The sequence below is a fragment of the Pipra filicauda genome, unplaced genomic scaffold (assembly GCF_003945595.2).
Source record: "Pipra filicauda isolate LSUMZ 115617 unplaced genomic scaffold, ASM394559v2 scaffold843_size68076_pilon, whole genome shotgun sequence".
In the NCBI taxonomy this organism is placed as follows: Eukaryota; Metazoa; Chordata; class Aves; order Passeriformes; family Pipridae; genus Pipra; species Pipra filicauda.
This window is the reverse complement of record NW_024105024.1, coordinates 4,067-21,099: the sequence shown is the minus strand read 5'-3', so window position 1 is coordinate 21,099 and position 17,033 is coordinate 4,067. Positions and strand designations below refer to the sequence as shown.

Genomic DNA, 17,033 nt, shown 5'->3' with positions numbered 1-17,033 from the left:
CAAGACCAACCTTTTGGGGGAGGAGAAAAATGCATTGGGGAGAGAAAGACGGGGTAAGAGTAAGGGAGAGCAAGAAAAAAGAAAAGATAAGAGTGGCAAAAATGTAAATAGTCACCGCCCACTGGATCCAGCCATGTAAAAGCAATGGTCTGGATCCGCAGGTGGGGAGGGGAAAAGAAGCAAAAATCCCCCCCAAACCCCCAAAGTCACCAGTCAATATCCATATCCTTTGCACCTCCCCCAAGGTGGGGAGTTGTTTCCATAGGGGGGGGTGTCCCCCTTTTTGGCGCGGAGTTCATGTGGAGGGCGTGGTAAACTCGGCTCTTCCCGCCTTTTGGGGCTTGACATCTTCTGCACTGGAGGAGGGGGATGGGCCCAGTTGCCCATCAGAAAGTCAAAAGCCTGCAGAAGTCTCTTAGAATGCATAAATCATTAACTGTTCCAGTCTCTGACACCCCCCAAAGTATGGGTGGGGATGGACTGGGGGGTCCCGGCTGGGCACGAGGCCACGGGGAGGGGCTGCGGCCGCCGGCGGCTCAGGAGCTCTGTGGGGAGAGAAAAGGGGGTGAGAGCGGGGTGGGGGGGCAGGGCGGGCACAAAGGCTGTGGGTAAGGGGGGGGACAAAACCGCCGGGGACCCCCTCTTTACCTTCTCCCACAGGTAGAAGCCGAGCCCCAGCGCCAGGAAGACCAAGCCCAAGACGAAGCCCCCGACCCCCACCAGGATCTTGCTGCGGACGGTGTCCGGTGGCATCTCTGGGGGGAGCCGGGGGGGTCAGCACCCCCAAAACCTCCTCCCACGCACCCCCCGGCACCCCACAGAGCCCGGCCCGCTCTCCCCCAGCCCACCCGGGGGTCCCTCAAACCTTCTACCAGTCCCTTTGCAGCCCCTGTAGGGATCCCACCCAGCCCCTCCCAGCCCCTTTAGGACACTCCAACCCTCTCCCAGCACCCCCAGCACCCACCAAACTCCCTCCCAGTCGCCCCCAGTTGCCCCCCCGGTGCTGGGGGGGCCGGGCCGTACCCCAGTGCCGGCTGAGGGGGTGCTCCAGGCTGACGTGCTCCACCTGGCAGCTGTAGGTGACCCCGCGCCGGGGGGGGATTTCCAGCAGCACCAGCACCTGGTAGGTCCAGTCCCCGTTGGGGACCACGTCGGTGGCCACCACGTGCTCCGGCAGCTCCTGCCCATCCTGGAACCACCTCACCTGCACCGGCGCAGGGTAGAAATCCATCACGGAGCAGAGCAGGCGGCCGGGGCCGGGCTGGGAGCTCGACGGCACCAGCGAGATGGACACGCTGGGGGGCACTGGGAGGGACGGGGGAGACACTGGGCTGAGCTGGGGGGCACTGGGAGGGAGGGGAGAGGACTTGTAGGACATTGGTAGGTATTGGGATGGCAGTGGGAGGGACTGGGATGGCAGTGGGAGGGACTGGGAATAGAGTGGGGGAGAAGGGGCTGGGCTGGGGGGATACTGGGGAGAGAGTTGGGAGATGTGGGAGTGAAGTGAGAACGACTGGGAATGGAGTGAGAGGGTCTGGGAATGGAGTGACGGGGACTAGGAATGACTGGAAATGACTGCAAAGGACTGGGAATGACTGGTCTGGACTGGGAAGGAAGCCATGGGGACTGGGAGGCTGAGTCCTGGTGAGGGAAGTCTTTGGTTTGGGTCTGCCTGGCAACTGGAGTGTCATCAGAGAGACGCGCTGGGATTGGCTGAGGGGCGTGAGCTCGGTGGCCCCAGCGGGGTGGAGACGGGGGGGGGGCACTGGGAGAGACTGGGATGGACTGGGATGGAGTGCGAAAAAGTGGAATGGACTAGGAGAGACTAGGGGGCACTGGAAGGACTGGGAGAGACTGGAAAGAACTGGGAAGGGGCAACAGGCCAAGGGAAGGGCACAGGGAGGCCTGAGGGGTCTGGGATGATTCCCAGGGAGGGTTTGAAGGGCTCCAGGGTCATTCCCGGGGCAGGGGCTGAGGGGACCCGCTCTGCTCCACACTCACCTCTCCTCTCCACGATGAACGGAGCACCAAGTTTGTAGTTGTTCCGGCAGAGCCTGTCCACTTCACCCCGTTCGTACTCCAGAATTTCGGGGTCGCTGTTCCATTTCCTGGCCCAGAATTCTCCATACGGGGTGTCCCCCACATAGACCCCCACATCGCTGTCGAAGTGGGCGTACTGCTCCCGGTTGTAGATGTACCTGTCCACATACCTCACCCGCTCGGTGCCGTTGATGAAGTGACACTCGGCCTTTCCCATCCACTGGAACACACCTGTGTGTGCAGGACACGGGTCAGGGGGTGCCCTGTCCACCCCCATCATCCGCAGCCCCCCACAGCAGGCTGGGAGCTCAGGGGGCCACCCCGGACCCCCCTTTCCCATCCCCTCTGCCCCACGGACGCCCCAGCACCGGCTCTTTGTAGGGGGGAACCCCCCCCATCAGCCCCCGGGGATGGACAAGGGTGGTTGGGGACCCCCCCACTGCGGATTCGACCCCCCCAGAGCCCCAAGGAACTGCTCCAGGGCTCAAGAAACACCCAGGGACCGCCATGGCACCCCTCTGCCTGCTCTCCCACCCACCCCTTTCCCCCCTCTCCCACTCCTTTCCCACTGTCCCCACAATCCCCAGACCCCCCGCACTCACTTTGGGGTTCCCACCACCCTCCGACTCACTCTGGGCCTTCCGACCCCCCTCGCACTCACTTTTGGGGCTCCCAACCCCTCTTTTCTCCCCTCTTTCCCCCCTTTTCCCACCCCACCCCCCTGCCCGCCCCCCCCGCTCACCCGACAGCTCCTCGCCCGCAGCCGGGGGGGCTCCCAGCACCACCAGCACCGCCAGCACGGCCCCCGCTCCCCGCACACGCTCCATGCCCAGCGCCGGACAGCTGCTGACAGCCCCAAACCAGCCGGGCGGCGCCGTTTTGGGGGGTTTGGGGCGCGCTGGGCTTGGCTGAGGGCGCAGTTGGGGCCCTTTTTTGGAGGCGTCTTCCCGGCGACTGATGAGTCATCAGCGCGGCGCGCTGGGATTGGGCGCGGGCGGCGTGGGCGCTTTGGGATTGGCTGAGGGCCGTTGGGGGCCCCCGCGGCAGCCCCGGGGCTGGGGGGTTCGGGGGGTCCGTGGGCTGCGAGGGAGGGGGGAGCTCAGGGCCCACCAAAAGTGCCCAGCCAGGGCTCCCAAAGCTCAGGGCAACCTAAAAACGCCCAGCCAGGGCTCCCGCAGCTCCCACGGGTCCCCAAAATCACCGGAGGCCGTTCTCTGATTGGCTGAGCTCAGGGAGGGCTCCGTTCCAGACGGGTCTGCCCGGCAGCTGATGACGCTCCAGCACCGCTCGCTCCCATTGGCTGCTGCTGCTGACCCTGCGCGGGCCTTGGGGGGTCCAAGGTGGGTTCTGGGAGTTCCCGGATTCCTGGGTTTGGCGTTTGGGTTGACCTGTATACGTGGGAATGAGGTTCTGGGTGGCCCCGAGTGCCCAATAACCTCCAGTTCCTGGGATTCTGGGGGTGTGACGCTTTCCAAATCCCACTCTGCCTGGGATTTTTAGGGTTTGGGAGTGCCCAGTCCCCTCTTTTCCAATATTTTGGGCTCTGGATGTGCTCAAGCAAACTTTCTCGGGGATTTTTAGGGTTTGGGATTGCCCAGTCCCCTCTTTTCCAATATTTTGGGCTCTGGATGTGCTCAAGCAAACTTTCTCGGGGATTTTTAGGGTCTGGGAGTGCCCCAACCCCTTATTCCCATTAGTTTTATGGTCTAGGAGTGTCCAAGCCCCTCTTTTCCAATATTTTGGGGTCAGGGAGTGCCCCAACCACGATGTTCCTGTAACTTCTGGGATCTAGGAGAGCCCCCATGTTTCCAAGATTTTTGGGGTCTGAATGTCCCCAAAAGCCCTGTTCAAAAGATTTTGTGGGTCTGGAAGTGCCCAACCCCCCCCATTCCTGGGATTTTCAGAACCCCCTCACTGCCCCCCCAAAAACAGGGACTGCAGAGAACTGGGAAGCTTTACTGGGAACACTGGGAGCAGTCGGCTGGGGTGTGAACAAAAGCAGGACCGGGAGGGACACACGACCCCCCCAAAGTGCGGGCGGGGCTGGACTGGGGGGTCCCGGCTGGGCCCAAGGCCACAGGGAGGGGCTGCGGCCGCCGGCGGCTCAGGAGCTCTGTGGGGAGAGAAAAGGGGGTGAGAGCGGGGTGGGGGGACAGGGGGGACACCGGGATACACCGAGACCTGGACTGGAGCCAGTGGGACCAGAACTGGGGCAACTGGGATATACTGGGATTGGCTGGGAGTGAGTGGAACCATAGGAAGGGTGAATGGGAGTAACTGGAACCACGCTGGGGGCAACTGGGGTCATCCTGGGAGCAGCTGGGCCCCTGCTGGGCTCATACTGGGATCGGACTGGGATCTTAAAGGGAGAGACTGGGTCAGTCCTAGAGACAACTTAGAGCAACTGGGATCACACTGGGAGAAACTGGGAGCAACTGGGACCATGCTGGGGAGTACTGGGATCATACTGGGATCACAGTTGGAGAGCTTGACCCATGCTAGGGGAAATTTGGGACACAGTGAGGGTGACTGGGGTCATACTGGGGATGACTGGGATCAAACTGGAGTCGTACTGGAAGTGTCTGCAAGTTACTGGGATTGTACTGAGGGTGACTGGACTCATAGTGGGATCATACTGGGAGAAACTGGGACTACCTTGGGGGCAACTGGGATCCAATTGGGAGTGACTGGGATCCTAGTGGGAGTGACCAGGACCACACTGGAACCATCCTGGGAGTGACTGTCAGTGACTGGGATCATACTGGGAGTGATTGGAACTATTCGGGGGGAACTGGGAGCCACTGGGGCCATGCTGGAAGCCGACTGGGGACATACTTGGAGCAACTGGGATCATCCTGGAAGAAACTGGGAGTGACTGGAATTGCCAGGGTGCATTCTGGAGGCAACTGGCATAGACTGGAAGTGACTGGGATTGTACTGATGGGAACTGGAAGTATCGTGAGGCAAGTGGAAGTCACTGGGTATGACTGTGAGCATGCTGAGGGCAACTGGGATCTACTGGGAGAGTCTGCAACCATCCTGGGGGTGACTGGGAGCAACTGGGAGTGACCTGGACCATGTGGGGGGTAACTGGGAGCAACTGGGAGTGACTGGATCTACAGTGGTGCAGCTGGGATTGGCTGGGACCATGCTGGGGGAAGACTGGGATCACTCTTGGATTGACTGGATCTGTGCTGAAGGCAACTGGGAGCAACTTGGCCCATGCTGGGGGCAACTGTGATTGTACTGGGATAATACTGGGATATTACTGGGATCAGATTGGGATCAGACAGGGATCATACTGGAAGCAACTGGGTCTCTGCTCAGGGCAACTGGGAGCAACTGGGATCACAGTGGAAAAACTGGGAGCAACTAGGACCACACTGGGAGTGACTGGGAGTGGCTGTGAGTAACTGGGATTATGCTGGAAGCTACTGTGAGCAACCAGGAGTGAGTGGGACCACATTGACTTCAACTGGGATATACTGGGAGAGACCAGGAGTGAGTGGGATCATACTGAGACTGACTGGGGTCATAGTGGGAGTGACTGGGAGTGCCAGGGATCATCCTGGGAGCAACTGGAACCATAGTCAGTGACTGGGAGGAACTGGGAGCCTGCTGGGGGCAAATGGCTTTATCCTGGGAGTGCCAGGGCATGTCTGGGTTCATCCTGGGTGTGGGTGCCACCATCTGGGGTGTCACTGGGATCCTACTGGGATGGTCCTGGGAGGGACTGGGAGGGAGTGGAACTCTAGTGGGGTGATTGGGAGCAACTGGGACCATGCAGGGGGTAACTTGGATCCTACTAGGAGAGACTGGTATTGTACTGGGAGTGACTGGGATCATAGTGGGATGATACTGGGCATGACTAAAAGTGACTGAGATGATACTGGGGGTGACTGGGAGCCTGTTGGAGGCAAGTGGGATCTACTGGGAATGGCTGGGAGTGACAGGGATGATACTGGGAGTGAGTGGAAGCACAGTAGGGGTGAATGGGAGCAACTGGAACCACACGGGGGGCAACTGGGATCATACTGGAAGCAACTGGGACCACCTTGGTGGTAACTGGGATCCAATTGGGAGTGACTGGGAGTGATTGGGATCATAGTGGGAGTGACCAAGGCCATACTGGAACCATCCTGGGAGTGACTGTCAGTGCCCAGGATCATACTGGGAGTGAGTAAAAATACACACGGGTGGAACTGGCAGCCAATGGGGCCATGGTGGAAGTATGGTGGAACTGGGAGTGACTGGGAGTGCCAGGATGCATACTGGAGGCAACTGGCATAGACTGGGAGTGACTGGGAGTGATTGGGATCGTACTGATGGGAACTGGAAGCATCCTGGGGCAAGTGGAAGTAACTGGGTATGACTGTGAGCATGCTGAGGGCAACTGGGATCTACTGGGAGAGTCTGCAACCATCCTGGGAGTGACTGGGACCACACTGGGGGTGACTGGGAGTGGCTGTGAGCAACTGGGATCATGCTGGAAGCTACTGGAAATGATCGGGAGTGAGTGGGACCACACTGGGGGCAACTGAGATATAGTGGGAGACACCAGGACTGACTGGGATTATACTGGGACTGACTGGAAGCAACTGGGAACTTGCAGGGGGTAACTTGGATCCTACTAGGAGAGAATGGAATCAGACTGGGAGTGACTGGGATCATGCTGGGATCAGACTGGGCGTGACTAAAAGTGACTGAGATCATCCTGGGGGTGACTGGGCCCATCCTGGGGGTGACTGGGAGCCCCTGGGCCCGTGCTGGGAGCCCCTGGGCCCCCCTGGCTGGAACTGCTTTCCCTCCTGCGGGTTCTTGGCAAAGGCCCCAAAGCACAAACTCTGCTCCGAGCCCTCGGGGCGTTTCCTCCCTTTGGGCAGCAGCAGCTCCTGAGCCCTGAACAGGCTCCTGTCCCCTGCAAACACTTCCCCTGCCTTTGACCTGGGAGCTCTCAGTGACTCACACATTTACTGAATGTTTAAACTTGCCTTTTTCTCTTATTTTTCTTATTTTTTTGTCTTTCTTTCCTCTTTATCCTTTCTAAAAGTCCCCCTCCTCTCTCTTTCCCTCCTCTCTCCTTTCCCCTCCCCTCCCTCTGTCCTTTGTGCTGCCAGCATGATCCCAGTTGCTCCCAGTATGATCCTGGTCACTGACAGTCACTCCCAGGATGGTTCCAGTATGGTCCTGGTCACTCTCAGTAGGATACCAGTCACTCCCAGTCACTCCCGCTATGATCCCAGTCACTCCCAGTCACTCCCAAGAGGATCCCAGTTGCCCCCAAGGTGGTCTCAGTTATTCCCATTCCCCCCCCATGATGGTTCCTTTCCCTCTCAGGGACTCCCAGTCTGAGTCCAGTATGGCCCCAGGCACTTTCAGTCTCTGCCTGGACGATGCCATTTGCCCCTGCATGGTCCCAGTTGCTCCCACTATGAGTCCAGTCACACGCAGTATGATCCCAAAAACTTGCAGTCACTCCCAGTATGATCCCAGTATGAGCCCAGCAGGGGCCCAGCTGCTCCCACTCTGATCCCAGTTGCCCCCAGTGTGGTTACTCCAGGATGGATCAGGAATGGGGACCCCTCTGTGCCCCCCCCTTGTGTCACCCTGTTCTGGGAGAGCTTTGGGGGGACATCTGCACCCCAACACGGCATCCAACACATCCCAAAGTGTGCTGGGACCCCTTTGAACCTGGGAATAGAGGGGAACCATGGAAAACCCTTGTCAGAGAGAAAATTGAGTGACCCGAGTCCTGGATGCTTTTAGGAAAGAGCTCTAAACATTTCTTGAAGAATGGAGGGGGGTGACTTTTTTATTCTTGACCTTTCCAGTTCTCCATTTGGGGGCAGGATGTCCTGTGGGCCAATGTTTTGTTCCCTTTGCAGTGAGTGCAGCCTCAGAGGGCTGAGCCCTCTCTGGCTGGGCTTGGCCTCTCCTGCAGAGACTCAGGCCTGGCTGGGCTGCCCCAGGCAGACGCTGCAGGAAGAAGAGCTCAGGCCGCCTGGCTCTGGTGTCCCTGGGGCTCAGCCTGTGCCCCATTGCTGGGCAGGGGCTGAGCCCCACCTCTGCCTCGGGGCCTTGGCCAAAGGGCTGGCAAGGAAGAGGCCCAGCAGCCTTGGGGCCTGCCCAGCTTTCCTCCTCCCTGGGGGCTCTCAGTCCTCCCCTGACACCGTGTGGGCCCAAGGCCTTGCTGGCTTCGGGCTCACGGCCCGCCGGCCCCATCCCAGCGGCCTGACCCCCCTCCTTCCCCTCTCTCCAGCCTCTCCTGCCTTTTCTGGCAAGGGGCCATCCAAGGAAAACCCCGGTTCTCAGCAATGGCACCTGTGGCACGGCTGCAAGGCTCCAGTGGGCCAGGCAAGAGCAGGAGCAGCGAGAGCCTGAGGAGCCAGGAGATGCCCTGGCTGGGCATCGTGCTGCTGCGGGACGAGCTGACACCTCTGCACAGTCTCTGCCCGTCCCTGCCAGCCGACTTCTGCCCAGGCTCTGGGCACGGGGACGCAGCACTGACAGTTTTCAGCCCCCGCGCTGTTCCACAGAGGCTGTGATGTCACAAGGCCCTTGCCTGGCAGCCAGGAGATGGGCAAGGCAAGGCAAGGACGGAGCCTCGGAGCCACCAGCACGCTGTCCCCAAAGGCTGGGCTGGCACAGAAGCCCAGAGTCCATGAGCTTGGCAGAGACTTGTGAGATCAGCCGGGGTCCAGCCTACGCCCCATCCCCAGCCCGTCAAGCAGACATGGCACTCAGTGCCATGGCCAGTCTTTGCTTAAACACCTCCAGGGACGCTGACTCCACCACCTCCCTGGGCAGCCCATTTCAATACCTAATCCCTGTTTCTCTCCAAAAAGTCCTGCTCCTGTCCCTGACAAACAGCCCCTGACAGGCAGGTCCTCGTGTCCTTGATGCCTTAAGCCCCTCATGTTTTTTTTATTTTTCTAATATTTGTAAGACTTCTAAGTTTTATAAGTAGTGGAAGTAGATTTTAAAAGCAGCAACCTCCCCCCCCTTTTGTCCCTTGTCCCTTTCCCTTTCTCCAGTACCTTTGTTTATACATTCCTTAACCCTCTTACCCCATTCTATCCTCCCTATATCACTCATAGCCCCAAATCTAATAGAAATGTTTAGTCTTTTGTCAAGGCAAGGCCTAGATTGTTGGCAGAACAGCATATCAAGGCCTAAACCACAGAATAGGTCAGGAATTAGGTAACTATGTACCCTTTGTGCTCTGATGATGGTGAAGATGGGATGAATGGGGGGTCCCGAAATACACCCCAGACCCATTTTAAGGGGGCGGACCCGGGGCGGACCAGAGTAAAGGCCACAGGGTGGACACACCTGGGATTGGATGGATGGTGTTATAAAATGTAACCTCTCAGGCAGGGCCTGCGAGCGTCCTGTAACATCTTAGCCTTGGCAGAATAAACCCTTTCTTATCTCACCCCTAATTAACTGCTCTGGAGAATTTTTCAGCACCAAAATACAGCTGCAACAGGGGGGACATACGACCCCCCAAACTCAGCGTGGGGATGGACTGGGGGGTCCCGGCTGGGCCCGAGGCCTCGGGGAGGGGCTGCAGCCGCCGGCGGCTCAGGAGCTCTGTGGGGAGAGAAAAGGGGGTGAGAGCAAAGGGGCTGGGGGGGCAGGGGGGCACACAAGCTCTGGGAAAGGGGGACACGACTCCTGGGGACCCCCCCTTTACCTTCTCCCGCAGGTAGAAGCTGAGCCCCAGCGCCAGGAAGACCAAGCCCAAGACGAAGCCCCCGACCCCCACCAGGATCTTGCTGCGGACGGTGTCCGGTGGCATCTCTGGGGGGAGTCGGGGGGGGTCAGCACCCCCAAAACCTCCCAGAGACCACCCAGGACTCTACAAACCCCATCCTAGTCTCTCCCAGCCCACCCAGCACCCCCTGAGACCTCCTGCCAGTCCCTTCCCAGCCCCTTTGGGGGTTCCACAAAGCCCCTCCCAGTCCCTTTAGGACCCTCCAAACCCCCTCCCATCATGCCGAGGACACCCCAAAACCCCTCCTAGTCCCTTCCCAGACCCCCCACCACTTCTCAGAATCCCTCCCAGTCATGACAAGCCCCCCCAGCCTCCCTCCTGTCCCGCCCAGGCTCCCCCAAACTCCCTCCCAGCTGCTCCCAGGATTCCCCAAAGCCCCTCTCAAGCCCTCCCAACACCCACCAAACTCCTTCTCAGCTTCTCCATCACCCTTGAGCCCTTCCTATTCCCCCCAAGTCTCCTTCCCAATTGCCCCCATTTTCCCCCTGAGCCCCCGTCCCCCCTGCCAGTGTGCCCCCGGTGCTGGGGGGGCCGGGCCGTACCCCAGTGCCGGCTGAGGGGGTGCTCCAGGCTGACGTGCTCCACCTGGCAGCTGTAGGTGACCCCGCGCCGGGGGGGGATTTCCAGCAGCACCAGCACCTGGTAGGTCCAGTCCCCGTTGGGGACCACGTCGGTGGCCACCACGTGCTCCGGCAGCTCCTGCCCGTCCTGGAACCACCTCACCTGCACCGGCGCAGGGTAGAAATCCATCACGGAGCAGAGCAGGCGGCCGGGGCCGGGCTGGGAGCTCGACGGCACCAGCGAGATGGACACGCTGGGGGGCACTGGCAGGGACGGGGGAGACACTGGGCTCAGCTGGGGGGCACTGGGAGGGAGGGCAGAGGGCTTGGAGGGCGTTGGGAGGGACTGGGATGGCAGTGGGAGGGACTGGGATGGCGGTGGGAGGGAGTGGGAATAGAGTGGGGGAGAAGGGGCTGGGCTGGGGGGGCACTGGGGAGAGAGTTGGGAGATGTGGGAGTGAAGGGGGAACGACTGGGAATGGAGTGAGAGGGTCTGGGAGTGGAGTGAGAGGGACTGGGAGTGACTGGTGTGGACTGGGAGTGACTGGTGTGGACTGGGAGTGACTGGTGTGGACTGGGAAGGAAGCGCTCGGGCCTGGGAGGCTGAGTGGTGGGGAGGGAAGTCTTTGTTTTGGGTCTGCCTGGCAACTGGAGCGTCATCAGAGACACGCGCTGGGATTGGCTGAGGGGCGTGAGCTCGGTGACCCCAGCGGGGTGGAGACGCGGGGGGGCACTGGGAGAGACTGGGATGGACTGGGATGGACTCTGAAAAACTGGAATGGACTGGGAGAGAGTAGGGGGGATTGGACGGACTGGGAGAGACTGGGATGGACTGGGAGGAACTGGGAGGGAGCAAAAGGGAAGGGGATGGGCACAGGGAGGGCTGAGGGGTCTGGGGTGATTCCCAGGGAGGGTTTGAGGGGCTCCAGGGTCATTCCCGGGGCAGGGGCCGAGGGGACCCGCTCTGCCCCACGCTCACCTCTCCTCTCCACGGCAGGCAGAGTGTACACCCCGTAGTTGTGCCGGCAGTACGTGTCCACCACAGACCGTGTGTACTCGAGATATTCCTGTTGGCTGTTCCAGTGCCTGGCCTGGATCTCCCCAAACGGGGTGTCCCCCACATAGACCCCCACATCGCTGTCGAAGTGCAGGAGCTGCTCCCGGTTGTAGATGTGCCTCTCCATGTACCTCACCCGCTCGGTGCCGTTGATGAAGTGACACTCGCACTTTGCCATCTCCTGGAACACCCCTGTGTGTGCAGGACACGGGTCAGGGGGTGCCCCGTCCCCCCCCATCATCCCCCAGCCCCCCACACCAGGCTGGCAGCTCAGGGGGCCACCCCGGACCCCCCTTTCCCACCCCCCTCTGCCCCACGCACGCCCCAGCACCGGTTCTTGCCTGGGGGGGAACCCCCCCATCAGCCCCCCGGGGATGGACAGGGGGGTTAGGGACACCCCCACTGCCCATCCCACCCCCCAGAGCCCCAGGGAACCGCTCCAGGGCTCAAGGGACACCCAGGGACCCCCAGGGCACCCCTCTGCCTGCTCTCCCACACCCCCTTGCCCCCCTCTCCCACCCCTTGCCCACCGGCCCCACAACCCCCACACCCCCCCAACCTCACTTTGGGGCTCCCACCCCCCTCCCACTCACTCCGCCCCTTCCCACCCCCCTCCCACTCCCTTTTTTGGGGCTCCCACCCCCTCTTTTCTCCCCTCTTGCCCCCCTTTCCCACCCCCCGCTCACCCGACAGCTCCTCGCCCGCAGCCGGGGGGGCTCCCAGCACCACCAGCACCGCCAGCACGGCCCCAGCTCCCCGCACACGCTCCATGCCCAGCGCCGGACAGCTGCTGACAGCCCCAAACCAGCCGGGCGGCGCCGTTTTGGGGGGTTTGGGGCGCGCTGGGCTTGGCTGAGGGCGCAGTTGGGGCCCTTTTTTCGAGGCGTCTTCCCGGCGACTGATGAGTCATCAGCGCGGCGCGCTGGGATTGGGCGCGGGCGGCGTGGGCGCTTTGGGATTGGCTGAGGGCCGTTGGGGGCCCCCGCGGCAGCCCCGGGGCTGGGGGTTCGGGGGGGTCCGTGGGCTGCGGGGGAGGGGGGAGCTCAGGGCCCACCAAAAATGCCCATTCGGGGCTCCCAAAGCTCAGGGCAACCCAAAAACGCCCAGCCAGGGCTCCCGCATCTCAGGAGAACCTCAAACAGAGGATCAAGTTGTCCCAGAGCTCAGAGCTGCCCAAAACAAGAGGGAGATGGGGGACTGAGGGTGCCCAATCCCCCTTTCCCTAGGATTTTTGGTGGTACCCAAACCCCTCTTTTCCAGGACTTTTGGGGGCCTGGAGCTTCTCCGCATTTGGGGGCTTGGTCTGGTAGTGCCCAAATAGCCCTTTGACCAGGATTTTGGGGCTCTGGGGGTGCTCAGCACCTGCTGTTCTCAGGATTCTTGGGGTCTGGGGGTGCCCAAACCCCCCTGTTCCTCGGGTTTTTTGGAGGCTGACATTGGCCAAAGCCTCCCACCCCCCATTTCCCAGAAATTTTGGGATCTGGGTGTGCCCAAACCTCTCTTTTCCCACAATATTGGCAGTCTGTGTGTGCCACATCCCCCCTGTTCCCGGGATTTTCAGGGGCTGGCAGTGCCCAAAGCCTCTTTTTCCAGGATTTTCAAAGTCTAGGAGTGCCAAAAGCCCAGTGTTCCCGAATTTTGAGGGCCTGGACCTGCACAATGTGAGGATTTTGAGGGGCTGGGGGTGACTAAACATCCCTTTCCCAAAGATTTTGAGGCTCTGGAGGTGCTCAAACCTCTCTGTTCCTGGGATTTTGGGTGGGTTGGGAGTTCCCAAACCCCCCCTTTTCATAGGATTTCTGTGCTCAGGGAGTGTCCAAGCCCCTCTTTTCCGATATTTTGGGGTCTGGGAGTGATCCAGCACCACTGTCCCTGGGATTTTTATGGTCTAGGAGAGCTCATACCCCCGTGTTCCCAAGATTTTTGGTGTCTGAATGTTCCCAAACCCCCTGTTCCCGTGTTTTTTAGATGCTGATGGTGCCCAAACCGCTCTATTTTTACATTTGATGAACTGGGAGTACCAAACCCCCCCCCATTCTCACAATTTTAGGTATCCTGGAGTACTTAACCCTCTCTTTTCCCAGATTTTGTAGTTCTGGGACAGCCCAAACCCCCCTGTTCCTGGTTTATTGGGAGGCTGACATTGCTCAAACCCCTCTGTTCCCAGGATTTTCGGAGTCTGGGTGCGTCCAAACCACCTTTCTCCAGGATTTTGTGGGTCTGGGAGTGCCCAAAAGCACCTGTTGCCAGGATTTTTAATGTCTGGGATGACAAACCCCCCCTGTTTCCAAGAGTTTTAGGGGGCTGGGAGTGTTCAAAAACCTTTTTCAATATTTTGAAGTCTGGAAGTGTTCCAGCCCCCCAGTTCCTTGGACTTTTAGTATCTAGGAGAACCCATAGCCCCGTGTTCTCAAGATTTTCATAGACTAAATGTTCCCAACTCCCTTATTCCCAGCTTTTCAGAGGGTTGACATTGCCCAAACTCTCCTGTTCCCAAGATTTTGGGGCTCTGGATGTGTCCAACCACCTTTCTCCATCATTTTTTGGGCCTGGGATTGCCCAAACCCCCCTGTTCCCAGGATTTTTAATGTCTGGGAGTGCCCAAGCCCCCCTGTTCCTGGGATTTTCGGAGCCCCCCAGTTGTCTCCCAATAACCAGGACTGCAGAGAACTGGGAAGCTTTACTGGGAACACTGGGAGCAGCCAGCTGGGGTTTGAATACAAAGAAAAGCAGGGCCGGGGGGGACACACGAACACCCCCAAAGTGTGGGCGGGGCTGGACTGGGGGGTCCCGGCTGGGCCCGAGGCCACGGGGAGGGGCTGCGGCCACCGGCGGCTCAGGAGCTCTGTGGGGAGAGAAAAGGGGGTGAGGGCGGGGTGGGGGGGGAAGGGGGGACTGTGGGAGAGCAAGGGGGGGACACGACCCCAATTTGGGGACCCCCCTTTACCTTCTCCCGCAGGTAGAAGCTGAGCCCCAGCGCCAGGAAGACCAAGCCCAAGACGAAGCCCCCGACCCCCACCAGGATCTTGCTGCGGACGGTGTCCGGTGGCATCTCTGGGGGGAACCGGGGGGGTCAGCACCCCCAAAACCTCCTCCCACGCACCCCCCGGCACCCCACAGAGCCCGGCCCGCTCTCCCCCAGCCCACCCGGGGATCCCTCAAACCTCCTGCCAGTCCCTACCCAGCCCCTTTAGGGATCCCACCCAGCCCCTCCCAGACCCTTAAGGACCTTTCCACTCCCCTCCCATCACCCCCAGCACCTCCCAGTCTTCCTCCCAGTCGCCCCCAGTTGCCCCCCCGGTGCTGGGGGGGCCGGGCCGTACCCCAGTGCCGGCTGAGGGGGTGCTCCAGGCTGACGTGCTCCACCTGGCAGCTGTAGGTGACCCCGCGCCGGGGGGGGATTTCCAGCAGCACCAGCACCTGGTAGCTCCAGTCCCCGTTGGGGACCACGTCGGTGGCCACCACGTGCTCCGGCAGCTCCTGCCCATCCTGGAACCACCTCACCTGCACCGGCGCAGGGTAGAAATCCATCACGGAGCAGAGCAGGCGGCCGGGGCCGGGCTGGGAGCTCGACGGTACCAGCGAGATGGACACGCTGGGGGGCACTGGGAGGGACGGGGGAGACACTGGGCTGAGCTGGGGGGCACTGGGAGGGAGGGGAGAGGGCTTGGAGAACATTGGGAGGGATTAGGATGGCAGTGGAAGGGACTGGGATGGCAGTAGGAGAGACTGGGAATAGAGTGGGGGAGAAGGGGCTGGGCTAGGGGGGCACTGGGGAGAGAGTTGGGAGATGTGGGAGTGAAGTGAGAACGACTGGGAATGGAGTGAGAGGGTCTGGGAATGGAGTGACGGGGACTAGGAATGACTGGAAATGACTGCAAAGGACTGGGAATGACTGGTCTGGACTGGGAAGGAAGCAATGGGGACTGGGAGGCTGAGTCCTGGTGAGGGAAGTCTTTGTTTGGGTCTGCCTGGCAACTGGAGCGTCATCAGAGACACGCGCTGGGATTGGCTGAGGGGCGGGAGCTCGGTGGCTCCAGCGGGGTGGAGACGCGGGGGGGGCACTGGGAGAGACTGGGATGGACTGGGATGGAGTGCGAAAAAGTGGAATGGACTAGGAGAGACTAGGGGGCACTGGAAGGACTGGGAGAGACTGGAAAGAACTGGGAAGGGGCAACAGGCCAAGGGAAGGGCACAGGGAGGCCTGAGGGGTCTGGGATGATTCCCAGGGAGGGTTTGAAGGGCTCCAGGGTCATTCCCGGGGCAGGGGCTGAGGGGACCCGCTCTGCTCCACACTCACCTCTCCTCTCCACGATGAACGGAGCACCAAGTTTGTAGTTGTTCCGGCAGAGCCTGTCCACTTCACCCCGTTCGTACTCCAGAATTTCGGGGTCGCTGTTCCATTTCCTGGCCCAGAATTCTCCATACGGGGTGTCCCCCACATAGACCCCCACATCGCTGTCGAAGTGGGCGTACTGCTCCCGGTTGTAGATGTACCTGTCCACATACCTCACCCGCTCGGTGCCGTTGATGAAGTGACACTCGGCCTTTCCCATCCACTGGAACACACCTGTGTGTGCAGGACACGGGTCAGGGGGTGCCCTGTCCACCCCCATCATCCGCAGCCCCCCACAGCAGGCTGGGAGCTCAGGGGGCCACCCCGGACCCCCCTTTCCCATCCCCTCTGCCCCACGGACGCCCCAGCACCGGCTCTTTGTAGGGGGGAACCCCCCCCATCAGCCCCCGGGGATGGACAAGGGTGGTTGGGGACCCCCCCACTGCGGATTCGACCCCCCCAGAGCCCCAAGGAACTGCTCCAGGGCTCAAGAAACACCCAGGGACCGCCATGGCACCCCTCTGCCTGCTCTCCCACCCACCCCTTTCCCCCCTCTCCCACTCCTTTCCCACTGTCCCCACAATCCCCAGACCCCCCGCACTCACTTTGGGGTTCCCACCACCCTCCGACTCACTCTGGGCCTTCCGACCCCCCTCGCACTCACTTTTGGGGCTCCCAACCCCTCTTTTCTCCCCTCTTTCCCCCCTTTTCCCACCCCACCCCCCTGCCCGCCCCCCCCGCTCACCCGACAGCTCCTCGCCCGCAGCCGGGGGGGCTCCCAGCACCACCAGCACCGCCAGCACGGCCCCAGCTCCCCGCACACGCTCCATGCCCAGCGCCGGACAGCTGCTGACAGCCCCAAACCAGCCGGGCGGCGCCGTTTTGGGGGGTTTGGGGCGCGCTGGGCTTGGCTGAGGGCGCAGTTGGGGCCCTTTTTTCGAGGCATCTTCCCGGCGACTGATGAGTCATCAGCGCGGCGCGCTGGGATTGGGCGCGGGCGGCGTGGGCGCTTTGGGATTGGCTGAGGGCCGTTGGGGGCCCCCGCGGCAGCCCCGGGGCTGGGGGGTTCGGGGGGGCCCAGGATTTTGAGGGTCTGAGATGACTCATACCCCCCCATTCCCGAATTTTTTAGGTCTGGGAGTGCTCAAACCCCTCTCTTCTCAGGAGTTTTAGGGTCTGGGAGTGACTAAGCCCTTTCTTTTCCAATCCTCTGGGTTTAGAGTGCTCCAACCCCCCAGTTCCTGGGACTTTTAGGGTCTAGGA

The 17,033-nt window shown here is 61.0% G+C and overlaps 3 protein-coding genes across 3 annotated transcripts; all 3 read right to left on the bottom strand.

Annotated features, from left to right (window-relative positions):
- Positions 1-505: 505 nt before the first annotated feature.
- On the bottom strand, positions 506-2,867 carry LOC113992259 (class II histocompatibility antigen, B-L beta chain-like). Its single transcript, XM_027729380.2, has 5 exons — positions 2,783-2,867; positions 2,002-2,271; positions 1,024-1,305; positions 649-755; positions 506-545 (listed from the first exon to the last, which is right to left on the bottom strand). Exons 1-5 carry the CDS (start codon positions 2,865-2,867, stop codon positions 537-539), a joined length of 753 nt encoding a protein of 250 aa, XP_027585181.2. The 3' UTR covers positions 506-536.
- A 6,684-nt stretch (positions 2,868-9,551) lies between these two features.
- On the bottom strand, positions 9,552-12,205 carry LOC113992258 (class II histocompatibility antigen, B-L beta chain-like). Its single transcript, XM_027729377.2, has 5 exons — positions 12,121-12,205; positions 11,357-11,626; positions 10,360-10,641; positions 9,737-9,843; positions 9,552-9,633 (listed from the first exon to the last, which is right to left on the bottom strand). Exons 1-5 carry the CDS (start codon positions 12,203-12,205, stop codon positions 9,625-9,627), a joined length of 753 nt encoding a protein of 250 aa, XP_027585178.2. The 3' UTR covers positions 9,552-9,624.
- A 1,907-nt stretch (positions 12,206-14,112) lies between these two features.
- On the bottom strand, positions 14,113-16,600 carry LOC113992260 (class II histocompatibility antigen, B-L beta chain-like). Its single transcript, XM_027729382.2, has 5 exons — positions 16,516-16,600; positions 15,735-16,004; positions 14,758-15,039; positions 14,382-14,488; positions 14,113-14,279 (listed from the first exon to the last, which is right to left on the bottom strand). Exons 1-5 carry the CDS (start codon positions 16,598-16,600, stop codon positions 14,271-14,273), a joined length of 753 nt encoding a protein of 250 aa, XP_027585183.2. The 3' UTR covers positions 14,113-14,270.
- Between the last annotated feature and the right edge of the window lie 433 nt (positions 16,601-17,033).